General features: G+C 34.7%; 3 protein-coding genes across 4 annotated transcripts; all 3 read right to left on the reverse strand.

Moving 5' to 3' along the window:
- Nucleotides 1-3,753: 3,753 nt before the first annotated feature.
- Nucleotides 3,754-8,581, reverse strand: LOC103856523 (putative F-box/FBD/LRR-repeat protein At5g22670). Of its 2 annotated transcripts, XM_009133636.2 has the most exons (4): nt 6,111-8,581; nt 4,864-5,878; nt 4,649-4,789; nt 3,754-4,537 (listed from the first exon to the last, which is right to left on the reverse strand). In XM_009133636.2, the coding sequence occupies exons 2-4, from the start codon at nt 5,848-5,850 to the stop codon at nt 4,190-4,192; spliced, it is 1,476 nt and encodes a 491-aa protein (XP_009131884.1). In that variant the 5' UTR covers nt 5,851-5,878; nt 6,111-8,581; the 3' UTR covers nt 3,754-4,189. The 2 variants fall into 2 exon arrangements, with proteins under 2 accessions (XP_009131884.1, XP_033143797.1); XM_033287906.1 differs by having other exon boundaries at nt 4,864-8,581.
- LOC103856892 (putative F-box/FBD/LRR-repeat protein At5g22670) lies at nt 6,769-7,809 on the reverse strand. The gene is made up of 3 exons (XM_033286092.1): nt 7,411-7,809; nt 7,189-7,329; nt 6,769-7,074 (listed from the first exon to the last, which is right to left on the reverse strand). Exons 1-3 carry the CDS (start codon nt 7,807-7,809, stop codon nt 6,769-6,771), a joined length of 846 nt encoding a protein of 281 aa, XP_033141983.1.
- A 227-nt stretch (nt 8,582-8,808) lies between the features above and the next one.
- On the reverse strand, nt 8,809-11,149 carry LOC103856525 (FBD-associated F-box protein At5g22730). The gene is made up of 3 exons (XM_009133638.3): nt 9,590-11,149; nt 9,360-9,512; nt 8,809-9,286 (listed from the first exon to the last, which is right to left on the reverse strand). Exons 1-3 carry the CDS (start codon nt 10,595-10,597, stop codon nt 8,993-8,995), a joined length of 1,455 nt encoding a protein of 484 aa, XP_009131886.1. The 5' UTR covers nt 10,598-11,149; the 3' UTR covers nt 8,809-8,992.
- Nucleotides 11,150-16,115: the final 4,966 nt, after the last annotated feature.

A 16,115-nucleotide genomic window follows, 5' to 3' on the forward strand; every position in this document is an offset into this window, starting at 1 on the left:
TGTCTACCTGATATTGTCTCGCCTACTCAATCAGCTTTTGTCTCTGATCGGCTTATCTCTGACAACATTATCATGGCGCATGAAGCGATCCATAGCCTCCGCTCTCATGACTATATCTCCAGGAATTTCATGGCGGCTAAGACAGATATGTCTAAAGCGTTTGATAGAGTTGAATGGAATTACTTGGAAGCTCTTCTTTTAGCCTTGGGATTTGATGTTAAGTGGGTATCTTGGATTATGTCTTGCGTTTCTACGGTTAAATATTCTGTGCTTGTAAATGGTCAATCATATGGTTTCATCTCTCCAGAGCGTGGACTGCGTCAAGGTGATCCGATCTCTCCCTTCTTGTTCGTTCTCTGTGCTGAAGGTCTCTCTCATATGCTTAACCAAGCATCGGATAATGGATCTCTGCAAGGCATTCAATTCTCTGTTGAAGGGCCAGCTATTCATCATTTGTTTTTTGCAGACGACAGTCTGTTTCTCTTCAAGGCTGACTTGCTTCAATGTCGTGTCTTTCAAGAGATCTTCAACAAATATGAAGTAGCTACAGGCCAGATCATAAACCTGGAAAAATCCTCTCTTACTTTTGGAAAGAACATAGATATTAATTTGAAAGAGGAGATACAAGTTCAGTTGGGGATTTTCTCTGAAGGAGGTGCTGGTACATACTTAGGCCTTCCTGAATGTTTTAGTGGTTCTAAGGTTGAACTCCTCAATTACATTCAGGACAAGATGAAGGGGAGGATGTCTGGTTGGTACTCAAAATTTCTTTCTCAGGCAGGGAAGGAAATTATATTAAAATCGGTAGCTTTAGCAATGCCTATTCATGCAATGAGTTGTTTTCGACTTCCTAAAACAACTTGCAGGAATTTGACTGCGGCTATGGCAACGTTTTGGTGGTGCTCTCAGGAAGATAAAGGGAAAATTCATTGGCTTAGTTGGGATAAGTTATGTGTCCCTAAAGATCGTGGAGGAATGGGGTTTAAAGATATAGAAATCTTTAATCAATCTCTTTTAGCCAAACAAGCTTGGAGAATTCTCTCTTCTCCCTCTTCCCTTCTAGGCAGTTTTCTAAAGAGCAGATATTTTCCCAATAAATCCTTTTTATCTGCTCCTTTAGGATCTAGACCCTCTTATGCTTGGAGAAGTATTCTATATGGGAGAGAGCTTCTAGTTAAGGGGCTGAGACATATGGTGGGAGATGGATGTTCTTTATCGGTTTGGTCCTCTCCATGGTTGGTGGATGGGGATAGAATGCGTATACCGCTCATGAAGAATATCCTCGTTGATCTCAACCTCAGAGTATGTGATCTGTTACTGCCCAACTCTCATAACTGGAACATCTCAGCGCTGGAAGATAACTTTTATCCTCAAGATATAGAGATCATTCTCAAGATCAAACCTGTTATTTCATCGCCAGATTTTTACATCTGGAATCACTCTCGCTCAGGGGATTATACAGTTAGGTCTGGTTACTGGTTTGCTGAAAAGGAAGCAAACAAAGAAGCTTTTGTATCAGGAAGTTTGCTACCATCCTTGAATGGTATAAAGGATCGTATTTGGTCACTTGATACTGCTCCTAAAATCAAAATCTTCTTGTGGAAAGTTATCAGTGGAGCCTTACCAGTTTCAGACAAGCTTATAGAGCGAGGCATGAAGATTGATACTCGTTGTCAGATATGTGGATTGGAGGGAGAATCTATAAATCATGTCCTCTTCACCTGCACCATTGCAAGACAAACCTGGGCAAACAGCAACTTCCCTCATCCTCTTCATGGGTTTGATCCTTCCTCTGTCTTTTCCAACATCTTCTATGTTTTAAAGACAAGGATCAATACACTTGTTCCAGAACAAATAAGAAGAAAGGGTCCTTGGCTTATCTGGTCTATATGGAAAAATCGGAACTCCTTTCTTTTTGAAGGTAAGATCGCTTTAGGCCCTTCTCTTATTAGATCGATTGATGATGAAGTAGATCACTGGTATCTGATCAAGAATGCTGATAAACAAGAAAAAGCTATTGATTTGGAAAGAAAAAAGAGGATCATATTCGGATGGAAACCTCCACCAATCTCTTGGCTTAAGTGTGATATTGCTTCTGACTGGAACAATAGTAATCATCAAAGTGGTGCTTCTTGGATATTGCGGAACAGTGAAGGCAAAGTGCTAATGAATGGTAGAAGATCTTTTGTTGGAATTTCGAGCAAACTTGAAGCTTCTTTCGAAAGTTGGAATTGGGCATTAGAATGTATGAAGACTCTACACTTCAATGCTATCATTTTTGCTTCTGACGATCATGATATGATTAGTGCAATCAACAAACCCTCAGCTTGGCCTTCACTCAAGTTTTACTCCACCAAATTATCACTATGGTTACGTAATATTGTGGACTGGAAAGCTCAATTTCATTCTCAAAAGGACATCAAGGGAGCTAAACTCATCGCTAGAAGTGTGATCAAAGAGGATCTGTTTCAATCCTATATTGCTGTTGGCTATCCTTCATGGCTTAGTCATCTGTTTATCTAAGCTTTCTTTGATTGATTTAGATCCTTCTTGCCTTTTGTATTGGCCTTTGTAAATGTTTTTATTATAATAAATTATTAGTGTTAAAAAAAAAAAAAAATCATTACCCATACACCTAACTGTATTTCTACCAATAGAAAAATAAATTAAAAATAAAATTAATAAATTCTGCATTGAAATGCTACAACAAAATTAATATGAAACGGAAGGATTATTATTTTTCATCAAAGGCCTAACCAAATCTCAACTGAAGCAATTTTACAATTTTCTAAACCATAGTAAAATCCAGTCCTGGTTCCTTCTTCCCAAAACCAACAACCTGAAATATAATTAAACTTCAACCAAACCGAATCAACCAAAAAATCGACTGCTATGACTCTTCACTGTCTACCATATTTGTAAAGCGATTAAGCCTGCATATGCGGGCAAGACATCATAGTTAATCATTATTAGTTGATAAAAATGCATTAAAAATACAAAACATATTATTTTTAAACAATTTTTTCTACTAAATCATGCATTTTTATGAAACAGAATGAGTGAATTTTAGTTATAATTTATAAGTGCATAATTTTTTGTGATTATCTATTTCTTATAAATCTAAACAATTAAGAATTCAATAAATGCAACTAATTTTTTAAAGTTTCCAATAAAACATTATCAGTTGATAAACATATGCGGAAGATACAAAAATGTATATTGAAACTTTTTTTTCTAAACATGCATTTTTATGAAACTGAAGGAATATCAAATATCTACAGTACTTAAATTTGATCTATAATATGTGGAAAATCAAAAATGTTAAACTTGATGATGGTGCAGAGATGACTTAAAAGAAGACAAACAAAGCCGTACGGTTATAGAATTCTCAAGCATTATCCATAACTGGTGACTAAAAAGCTCACAAAGACTTCCTAATAGAAACTTCAATAACAAAAGAAAACCAAAACCAAAAATCCAAATGCAGTCTAACAAACCAGCTTGAAAATCATGCTACTCTTGAGTCGGATCATTTAAGTAGGATTTGACACGTGCTAGATGGCATGGGCAACGCAAGGAGATCCCTCAACATGTAAAACCCTTCTTCTGTGATGTGAAACCCCTTTTTTTGCGTTGGAGCATCCAGTATCCAGAAAACGTTTTGTAAGGACCCGTGAGTTCTCTACAAAGCACCTCCATTTTAGCAGGCCCTCCGTTGAAACGTTTTATCTCTACATACTCTAGTGATGACAGCACACACCGATGTACGGATGAAGGTTTTATCTCCGCCGCTTTCTCATCCCGAGAATAAAAATCCTAAATAAAACACAACATACCAAGGTGAAATAATGAATGAATATAACGAAAACAGATTCCTTTGAAGTCTTTGACTTGTGAAAGTCAATACCAGCACCAAGACGAGTGAATTTTGATTTGGACAGCTCTCAAGAAGAGTTGGCAGCAATTCCAGACATGTCATAAAAAGTTTGGTTACTGAAATTATTTTTCATCAAAGACCTGACCAAATCTCAAGCAATTTTACAATTTTCCAAAAAATAGTATAATCCAGTCCTGGTTCCTTTTTCACAAAACCAACAATCTGAAATATAATTAAACTCCAACCAAACTGAATCGAACCAAAAAAATCGACTGCTATGAGTCTTTACTGTGTCTACCAGGCAACTTCTACTTAAAGGTCTTTAAAAACACAACCATTCATCAATTCAGAGAAAAAATCCAATCCTTGAAAAGTGTCTTCTAACTCTTCAACAACAACTTCACAAGAAGGAGAGCATCTCCTCAATCTCAAGAGTTGCATGCAAATGTTTGACTCGTTGTTCATTATCCCGCGACGCAAACGCATCTTAATCTTCTTGAGCACTGCCGAATTCTCCAGGAAGTACTTCACTAGTTCGATTTCAGCTACAGCTCCTCTTATCGGTGTTCTTATCTCAACGCACTCCAGTGATAATCTTAAACATTCCGGAGCTGATGATGAGAAAATAAGTAGTTCCTCCTTCCTAAAATTATTCAACTCCTACATATAAAATCATTCAAGCAATATAGATGAACTAAAACATCAGTTTTATATTTTATCATATAATGATGTAAATAAAAACCATATAATATGAAGGTAAAGTTTCATCACCAAGACAAGGGATTTGAGATTTGGACAGCTCTCAAGAATGTTCGGCAAATTTCCCAAATCAGAGTTAGACAAGACCGCATGTAATCTGATCAAGTAAGGAAACTGAGGCAGTGGTTCATGTTTCAAGTAAAGACATATGCACTGCAAACACATTAAAAAAACTTTCATTCAAAATGCTCAATTAATCAATCCATTGACACATATATAATATATACCTCTAAAGTTGTTAGACTTATAGTCATGTCCCTTACGCTCGAGAGCATGCTGAAGAAACTTCTCACTGCACTTCTCTTTGAGGAGTCAATTAAAGTTGTTTGACCACTTATTTCCACATCAAAACTGACATCAATGTCTACCTTGGCAGATGAACTCAAACTGCTTATTACATAACTTGTGAACTTGTTATCTTTAAGACTCAAATAGTTGAGTCCAGGAGCATCAATCACAGCAACCCTACAAGCTTTGTACCACCATTTCCTACCACTAAGAACAACTACGAGACTCTTTAATGACTGAGAACGCACTCGTAAAACCTCAAAGTTGTACACTGTATCTCCTTTTCTAACAACTGTTAAATCTTCAAGAACCGGGCAAGATGAGACAAGATTCTCAAGAAGAGCATCACTAGCGTATATGTTGTCTACTAAATGCATGGTATTGAGAAGAGGTAGAGAAACGTACTGGGAATCAGCCAATGGCACGTTTTGGAGTTTCAAGGATACTAGAGTCTCACACGTGTAGATGCTTAGTGGCATCATCTCCACAATCCAAGGATATGAGATATCTAGATGTTGAACTTTACGTGTAACTGCTTTGTTGATCCAATCTGTTATCAAGTAATAGGGATCAAGATAACCTCTCACAAAAGCAAGGTCCCATGATGACTCTATAAAGATCTCTTGAATAGGTCTTTTAGAGACCAAATCAAGTTTGAGCTTGTGTAAGCATGATGAGCCCTTAGAGAAATCTAGAAACCAAGAGATGAAGCTTGCAAAGGCAGTGAAGTTAGGGAAATCATCAGTGTGCAAATCCAAGACAGGAGTCGAAAGCCAGATAGTTCTCCATCTGGTGGACAAAACGCTAGTCACTACAGCCGTCTTTGTAGGAACATCAGAGAGTATCTGACACAGCAAGTGATCAGGTAATAAGCTTATCATGTCTTCTCCAGTCCTGCGACGACATGCTACTCCTCTCTCGCTCATTGTTTTCTTTCAGGTTCAGACACAAGACCTGCACCACAGTACGAAACTGAAAGGGCTTAACACAAAAGCTATTTGAATCTTTAGTTAATATGCATAGGCAACATCGCACTAGAGTAAAATGAACATGAATACATTCAAAAGTAGAGGAGTGAAGAAATCAAAGCACGAGAAACTTAGAGAAAAAGCAATATTGCTTAATGGATTAGGGTTATGTAGAGAAGTGTAGAGTAAGATTGTTGAGCAAGAAAGGTAGGTCTAACCGCACTGGTGCTCTCTCGTTGCCTCTCAGATTCACTAGTGGCTTCGGCAGATTCGTCTTCTCTAGGGTTTGGATTACTAAATATTGTTTGGTTCTGTTGAAATCTTTACATTTATATACGAGATCTGTTTTCGCGCGATATTTTTGGCATAGATAACATCAAGAATATATTAAATGCTCAAAAATACAGTACTTAATTTAATTCTATAAATAATACTTCCCTCTATTTCAAAATAATATATATCTTTTACAGTTTTCACATATATTAACAAAACATATTACTCTCCTTCTGTTTCAACTTTCAAAATAATATATTACCCGTAGGTTCACCAACCAATAGGATTGTATCATTTTAGTTACAGTATTTTTTAAAAAAAGAAACAAAATATTATCGAATTATATTATATTCTTAAAATAAAAATTGTATTAATCACAAAAAGAAGATTTTTTAATCGCAAAAACAAAAAAAAGAATTTGTTTTTCAAAATATTGAAATGCTATCCAAAAAATTGAAATGCTATGAGCCTAACTGTCTACTAGACAATTACTACTTAGGATGTTGAAAAATACAAACATCACCAATTCTCAAACCAGAGTTAAAATCCAATTCTTGTTCTTAAAGTTGAAACTGCAAGTGTTACAAAAGTTATAGTATGTCATCATAGTTTGAGAGAAGTCTCTTCTAACTCTTGAAGTTGAGCAACAACTTCACAAGAAGTAGAGCATCTCCTTAATCTCAAGAGTTGCATCAAGATGATTGACTCTTCGTTCATTCTCCAACAACGCAAACACATCTTCAACTTCTTGAGCACTGCCGAATTCTCCAGGAAGTACTTCACTAGTTCGATTTCAGCTACATCTCCTCTTATCGGTGTTTTTATCTCAACGTACTCCAGGGACGATCTTAAACATTTTGGAACTGATGCTAGAATAAGTAGTTCCTCCTCCTTAAGATTACTCAACTCCTGCATATAAAATCATCCAATAAATATAGATGAATTTTAACATCAGTTTTTATATGATCATGATGATACGAATATATAAAACCATATATAATATACAGGTAAAAGTTTCATCACCAAGACAAGGGATTTGAGATTTTGACAGCTCTCAAGAATGTTTGCCAAATTTCCCAAATCAGAGTTATACAAGACCGCATCTAATCTGATCAAGTGAGGAAACTGAGGCAGTTGTTCATGTTTCAAGTAGACACATATGCCCTGCAAAACACGTTAAAAACTTTTCATTCAAAATGCTCAATTAATCAATCCATTGACACACATATGAAAATATTTGTATACCTCTAAAGTTGTTTGACTTATAGTCATGTCCCTTACGTTCGAGAGCATGGTGAAGAAACGTCTCACTACACGTCTCTTTGAGGAGTCAATTACATTTAGGTCAATGTCCACATCAAAACTGACATCAGTGTCTACCTTGGTGGATGAACTCAAATTGCTTATTACATAACTTGTGAACTGGTTATCAATCACAACAACCCTACAATCTCTGTACCAACACTTTCTACCATCGTGATCAACTACGAGACTCTTTAACGACTGAGAACGCACACGTAGAACCTCAAGGTAGTCCTCTGTATATTTGTTTCTAACAACGGTTAAATCTTCAAGAACCGGACAAGATGAGATAAGCTTCTCAAGAAAGGCATCATTAGCGTAAGCATTGTCTACTAAATGCATGATCTTGAGACGAGGTAGAGAGACATACTCAGAATCAGCCAATGAGACATTAGAGAGTTTCAAGGAAACAAGAGTGACGCATGGTGTAGATGCTTAGTGGCATCATCTCCACAATCCAAGGATATAAGATATCTAGATGTTGAACTTTACGTGTAACTGCCTTGTTGATCCACTTTGTTATCAAGTAATAGGGTGATAGATAACCACTCAAAAAAGCAAGGTTCCATGATTCACTAGAGATATCTTGAAAGCGCAAAGCAAGTTTGAGCTTGTGTAAGCATGATGAGCCCGTAGATAAATCTAGATACCTAGAGATGAAGATCACGAAGGCAGTGAAGTTAGGGAAATCATCAGTGTGCAAATCCAAGAGAGGTATCGAAAGCCAGATAGTTCTCCATCTAGTGGACAAAACACTAGTCATAACAGCTGTCTTTGTATGAACATTATAGAGTATCTGACACAGCAAGTGATCAGGTAAGAAGCTTATTCTGTCTTCTTCGGTTCTGCAACCCGATGTTCCTCTTTTGCTCATTGTTTTGCTTCACGTTCAGACACAAGATCTGCATCACAGTACAAAACTGAAAGAACTTAACACAAAAGTTATTTGAATCTTTAGTTAATACACATTACAGAAGAATATATATGTGCAACATCGCACTAGAGTAAAATGAACATGAATACATTCCAAAGTAGAGGAAATAAGAAATCAAAGCAGGAGAAACTTAGAGAACAAACAATATTTTAATGGATTAGGTTTTCGAATTTATATAGAAAAGTGTATAGTAAGATTGTTGAAGAAGAAAGGTGTAACCACACCGGAGCTCTCTCTTTGCCTCTCAGATTCACTAGTGGCTTCGGTAGATTTGTTTTTTCGGGTCTAGGGTTTCTAAATATTGTTTGGTTCCGAAGAATTCTCTTTACATTATTAATTTGATTTTTAATATGAAAAAAAAGGTTATTAAACTTGCTGATGGTGCAGAGATGGCTTGAGAGAAGACAAACAAAAGCTGTGTAGTTATAGAGTTCTCAAGCATCATCCATAACTAGTGACCAAAAATCCCATAAAGCCATCATAATAGAAACTTCAACAACAAAAGATATACAAAACCATTGGATTACAAAACCAAGAATCCAAGTGCAGTTCTAACAAACCAGCTTGAGAATGTTAACTCTAGAGTCTTAATCATTTAAGTATGATCTGACACGCGCTTGATGGCCTGGGCAACGCAAGGAGATCCCTGAACATGGAAAACCCCTGTTCTGTGATGTAAAACCCTTTTTCCATGGTGGAGCATCCAATATCCAGAACAAGCTTTTTAAGCACCATTGAGTTCTCCACAAAGTACCTTGCTACTTCCATTCTAGCAGCCTCTCCGTTGAAACGTTTTATCTCTACATGCTCTAGTGATGACTGCAGACACCGAGGTACTGATGAAGCTCTTATCTTCCGTGCTTTCCCATTCGATTTATAAAAATCCTATAAAAACAAACACAGATGAATGAATAAAAAAAAGAAAACAAATGTATTTTTGAGTTGTGAAAGTCATTACCAGCACCAAGACGAGTGAGTTTAGATTCGGACATCTCTCAAGAAGGGTTGGCAGCATTTTCAGACATGACTTAGGAACCTTCAGTTTTAAACGAGAAAGGTTGCAAAACTGAGGGAGTAGCATTGGGTCGAACTCATTGTTGTAATGTAGAAACTGCTCACCAAAAAAACAGAAACAAGAGTGAGCTAAAACTTCATGAAGGTTCACTAGATGCAAAGAGAGCTATATACCTCCACAATATGAGCAGAGAGCTTCATATCAGTAACACCTGAGATGCTAGTAAAGAAGTTACGGATCATATCTCGCTTTGGTAAGTCTATTACATCAGCAGTATCATCATTCTCACCGAAGACGTAAACAATGTTGACATTGGTTAACGACCCTGAATTGGTGATGACTTTACTATCAGACAAATCATCTTCAAATTTCAAGTACTCGAGTCTCGGAGCATCAATGAAAACCCCTGTGCCATCTCTCCCAAACCCCTTATCGTCAAAGTCATCGTCTTCGCCAAACAAATAGTCTATATGAAGACTAGTCAACGACTTCGAGCACACTCGTAAAAACTTTATGTTGTCTGGTACCATTCTAGCAATGCTCAGATCCTCAAGAACGGGACAAGACGAGATAAACGACTCTAGTGTCACATCATTGGCGTATACATTGTGTTCTAACACCAATGTCTTGAGACAAGGTAAAGACACAGAGTCAACAAATTCACCTAAAGAGACACGATGGAGTCTTAGGTATACTAGCGTGTGGCATACGTAAAGGCTTCGGGGGATCGCTTCTAGAAGCTTACGGTTCACAAGACATTCAACATCGAGATGATTAAGTTTAGACGAAGACACAGAGTCTAACCACCGCGTGACGCATGGAGGATCGTTCACGTTCTTCTTAACACTCAGCTTCAGCTTGTGCAAGATCGAGTTTTGTTCTTTAGAGAAAGCTAGAAACTTATCGATGAAACTAACGAAGGAGTTGTGATTTGGGAACTCGTTAGCGTTCAGAACCAAGGAGGGGATCAAAAGGTAGAGACTTTTCCACCGTTTGGAGAGAACGCTGGTTCGGACAGCTTCCTTCGTTGTCGGGAGATGGGAGAGTATCTGAGAAAGCAGAGAATCGGGTAACTTGCTGATCGCGTCTTCTCTACGTCTTGAGTAACGTTTTGTGAAAAAGTAATCTTCAGGCCATGTGTGGTCGCAGAATAGTTCCTCTTCCGAAAAGAAATCTTCCATTGGGATTCGGTTGCGAAACTGAACCGGAAGATTCGATTCACTGAGTCAACCTATGTGTGCTGACGCAATCACCACCCGATTGCGAAATGACCTGAGGGTTTTTATTATTTTCCGGAAGAGACGAAGAGGTGTAGTGGTCGCAGTCATCGGGTTTTAGATGGGCCTGGCCTGGCCCAAACATGTTTTTTTATTGGGTTGTTAAAACAATTTAATTTTTCTTTCTTTTTTTCTTATTTCAATCATTGAGAAAATTTAGATTATTTGTAAAAAAATGTACAAATTTGTGTAAAAGACTCTCGATAATATTAATATTTGAAACTGAATAGTATAATCACTAGTTTTTTACTTCAAAACTAGGTGTTTTGCCCGCGATGCGGGCTTAAACATTTTCATAAATTTTTGAAAAGTTCTTTTTATACTATACTAGTTATATTGTGTTTTCCAAAAAAAATTCTTGCGATCAATTTAGTATCATCTATGCATTGTCTACTCTCGAATATATAAATATATATAATTCTAAACAGTTAAATATTAAAATATTTTAGTGGTATAATTTAAACTTGGGTCTCTAGTCAAAAAACAAAATTTGTTTCCAATTTATGTAAAGAATATATTTTTTTTGAATGAGCAAAGATTTAAAGATGGTTATTGGCAAATAAATGTTTGAGAACTTTAATTTTTTTTTTGAGATTCTACTGCTATAATAGTTTATAGGTTTTTGAAATATTACTAATTAATTGTTATTGATTCGAAGATTTTTAAATTTCATCAAAATTCTTTATTTATTTATGATAATAGTTTTTCATTCTATTTTAACAAAATTTAACGTTATTAAAATATAATTTACCTTTTTTATTCATAAGATACGACTTTTAAAATATTTTGGCAATTAAAATAATAGATGTAAGATTTAAAACCCGCTATGTAATTTGTTATTTGAATATCACAACAACAAACTACATAGCTGTAGAGTTTAGGTTTTTTTAGCTTTAAGTTTTGAGATTATTTTTTAGTGTTTAGAATTAGTAGAGTTGTAGGTTTAGGTAAGGTTTTAGGGTTAGGTTTAGGTAGGGTTTTAGGGTTAGGTTTAGGCAGGGTTTAGGGTTGTCAGGGTTTAGGGTTAGGTAGGGTTTATGGTTAGGTAGGGTTTTTAGGGTTTAGGGTTAGGAAGGGTTTAGGGTTAGGTAGGGTTTAGGGTATGTAGGGTTTAGGGTTTGTAGGATTTAGGGTTAGGTAGGGTTTAGAATTAGGTAGGGTTTTGGGTTAATTAAGGTTTAGGGTTAGTAGGGTTTAGGGTTAGGTAGGGTTTAGCAGGTAGGGTTTAGGGTTAGTAGGGTTTAGGGTTAGGTAGGGTTTAGCAGGTAGGGTTTAGGGTTATGTAGGGTTAGGGTTATGTAGGCTAGAAAGGGTTTAGGGTTAGAAAGGGTTTAGGGTTAGGTAAGGTTTAAAATTAGGTAGGGTTTAGGATTATGTAGGGTTTAGGGTTACGTAGGGTTTAGGGTTAGAAAGGGTTTAGGGTTTAAGGTTAGGTAGGGTTTAGGGTTAGGTAGGGTTTAGGACTATTTCGGGTTTAGGGTTAAAAAGGTTTTAGGTTAGGTAGAGTTTAGGTTAAGAAGGGTTAGTAGGGTTTAGGGTTATGTAGGGTTAGGTCGGGTTTAGGGTTAGTAGGGTTAGGTAGGGTTTAGGGTTAGGGTTAGTTAGGGTTTAGGGTTAGAAAGGTTTTAGAGTTAGGTAGGGTTTAGGTTAGGTAGGTTTTAGGGTTAGTAGGGATTAGGGTTATGTTGGGTTTAGAATTAGGTAGGGTTTAGGGTTTGCAGGTTAGTAGGGTTTAAGGTTATGTAGGGTTAGGGTTAGGTAGGGTTTTGAATTAGGCAGGATTTAGGTTTAGCAGGGTTTAGGGTTACAAAGGGTTTAAGGTTAGTAGGATTTAGGGCTAGAAAGGGTTTAGGGTTAGAAAGGGTTTAGGGTTAGAAAAGGTTTAGGGTTAGGTAGGGTTTAGAGTTCGGCAGGGTTTAGGGTTAGGTAGGGTTTAGGATTAGAAAGGGTTTAGGGTAGGTAGGGTTTAGGGTAAGGTAGGGTTTAGGGTTAGGTAGGGTTTAGGGTTAGTAGGGTTTAGGGTAACCCTTAACCCTACCGAACCCTAACCTTAAACCCTACCTAACCCTAACCCTAAACCCTATCTAACCCTAAACCCTACTAACCCTAAACCCTACTAACCCTAAACCCTACCTAACCAAACCCTACATAACCCTAAACCCTACTAACCTTTCCTAACCTAAACCCTATCTAACCAAAAACCTTTCTAACACTAAACCCTTTCTAGCCCTAAACCCTAGGTTTTAGGTAGGGTTTTAGGGTTAGGTAGGGTTTAGGGTTAGGTAGGGTTTAAGGTTAAATAGGGTTTAGGGTTAGGTAGGGTTTACGTTTAGGTTAGGTTTAGTGTTTAGGTAGTAGGAAGGGTTTAGGGATTAGGGTTAGGTTTATGTAGGGTTTAGGGTTAGATAGTGTTAAGTTCTAGGTTTAGGTAGGGTTTAGGGTTAGGTAGGATTTAGGGTTTAGGTAGTAAGAAAGGTTTAGCGTTTGGTTTAGGTTGGATTTAGGTTTGGTTTAAAATAATGCATAGGATTATAGAGTTTAGGGTTTGTTTGTCTTTTTGTTTATACATTTATTGTTGAAGTTTTTGGATAAAATTTTATATTAATATTATTGATTCATAATTTTTTTTATAATATTAAACTTTTTAACACGATTTTCAATGTTCTTAAAACAATATGTGTTTTTTTGAAAATGTTAAACTTGTTAACACGGTTTTCAATGTTCTTAAAACAATATGTGTTTTTTTCAAAATGTTAAACTTTTTAACGCGGTTTTTAATTATATAGTTAATAATTTTATTTAATTAATATTTAGTTATAGAATTTATGTTTTTATCTTTTTACTTAAAGACTTTTTCAGATAGCAATACAATGTATACAGAAGTTATCTATTTTTTAATTATATTTTCAAATTTTGGATAATTCTTACTATTCTTAATATTAATCAATTATCTAATCAAAATCAATTAAAATTTTGTTTTTGTTTTTTAATTTATTTATACATTTTATTCATTAAGAGTTAAACGATATTAATCACTCTAACTTTCAACGTGAGAGCTCCATTGTGAAAATTTACTTCGCAAATAATAGTTTTTAATTATATTTAAAAAAATTGTTTGATTGATATTTAATCATATAATTTATGTTTTTAACTTTTAACGTTTTACTAAAATAATTTTTCAGATAACAATACAATATATATAGAAATTATCTTTTTAATTATATTTTTAGATTTTAGATAATTCAATATTCTATTTTTAATTATATAATTAATAATTTTATCTAGTTAATATTTAGTTATAGAATTTATGTTTTTAACTTTTTACTTAAAGTTTTTTTAAGATAACAATACAATATATACAGAAGTTATCTTTTTTTAAAAATTATATTTTCAAATTGTGGATAATTCTTACTATTCTTAATATTAATCAATTATCTAATCAAAATCAATTAAATTTCGTTTTTATTTTTTAATTTATTTATATATTTTATTCATTAAGGGTATAAACGATATTAACCGCTCTAATTTTCAACGTGAGAACTCTGTTGCAAAAATTTACTTCGCAAATAATAGTATATATTTTAAATTGTTATTTCCAATAACTGTTTTTAGAGATCTTGATGCCTATACCTGTTTTTCACAAGTGCATATTTGTACAGGACTAAACAACATTCACTACAAAAAAAGATGTGAATTGTATCACTTAAATTGTATCACAAAATTAAATGATACAGTTTTCAATCATTTATTTGTAAATGATACAAAATATAGATAATTTAGTATCAGTTATAACAACTGATGTCATTTTTAACAAATTTAACATCACTTTGACTAACTGATATAATTCATCTTGATTAGCGTCACTTTAATAAAACTGATGCTAAATTATTAAGTTATATCATTTATATAAATGATGTAAATTTATTCTGGATTAAAATCATTTATGCAAATGTTACAAATTTTACATCAATTAAAAAGTGATTCTAATTATATATATATTTTCGAAAAAATAATTATTAGTATTAACTTCAATTATAAGAAAATGATGTAACTATCTCTTTCTTTTACATCAATTAAATATAAATGATACTATTTTATCCTAATTTGTATCAGTTAAAATATTTGATATTAAAAAACTAATTTTCATCACATATTTAAATATGGATATATATATAACTTTTTATCATAATTATATTTTATGTTGATATACTTTGATAAATATTTTATAGTAGAAAGATAATAAGAGATTTAAGTTGATATTTATCTTTAAGAAAGTATAGAATATACAACAAAAAAAAAATTTGGCGTTCTCTCCTAATCAGAAAAAGTTTGCTTCGTTACGTTAACGTCATTCACGATCACAGCATCATCACCTTCCATTAGCTTTTGAAAAAAAGTTTGAATAACAAAAGAAAGTAAGTTTCTTGTAAATTTAATCAATCCTATTTTTTTTTTCCTCTTAACAATTAAAAGAGTCTTAATATATATCTCTTTCTCTGGCAAAGATTGTTTTGTCTTTTGGTTTCAAAACTCAATAGTGAGCATCTCAGAAAATCAGACGTTGCATACAATTGAGGTAATTTATTTATACTGTTCTCCCATTACTTACTGATATGAAGTTTGTTGGGTTTTGAAGTTCAATTGTTTGTTGTGAATTTCTAAAAGTCTACTAATTGTGAAAGTCTGTTTTTTTCAGGTTCTAATGGATAAATCATGGATAAACAAATCACGTTTATCGCAAGATTACAGATTAGGAGTGAAAAATTTCTTGGATTTTGCATTTGGTAAATCTAATGCACCCATGGTAAAATGTCCATGTACTCGTTGTTCTCTAGCCAAATCTAAGACAAGGGAAGATATCGAAGGTGATTTGATTTGTCATGGCTTTTTAAGTTCTTACACGAGTTGGATAGTACACGGAGAAGATATGTGTGTCACGGAAAATGCAAGAGTACCTTCTGATAGTGCTCATGTTGAACTAGATTCAACTTTCAACCTCTTGGATGATATTTTTCCAGATATTAGTGCAAATATGAATGAGGAACATGAAGAAGGGTCTCCTGGGCAACCTATGGACACTGATAGACCATCAGCTTCAAGTGGAAATTCTAAAAAAGGAGAAGGTTTTGATGAGATGTTTGCTGACTACAATCAAGAGCTATATCCTGGATGCGATAAATTCACGAAGTTGTCCTTTATTCTGAAGTTATACCATATAAAATGTATGTGTGGCATTAGTGACAAGGGGATATCCATGGTGCTTGATTTGATGAAAGAAGCATTTTCACATGCCAAATTGCCAGATTCATTTAATGACATGAAAAAGGTTATTCGCAAATTAGGAATGACTTATGAGTCAATTCATGCATGTCCAAACGATTGTATGTTATATTGGGAAGCTGATGCAGAAAGGGAAGTTTGT

This window comes from Brassica rapa, chromosome A03, assembly GCF_000309985.2.
Source record: "Brassica rapa cultivar Chiifu-401-42 chromosome A03, CAAS_Brap_v3.01, whole genome shotgun sequence".
Lineage (NCBI taxonomy): Eukaryota > Viridiplantae > Streptophyta > Magnoliopsida > Brassicales > Brassicaceae > Brassica > Brassica rapa.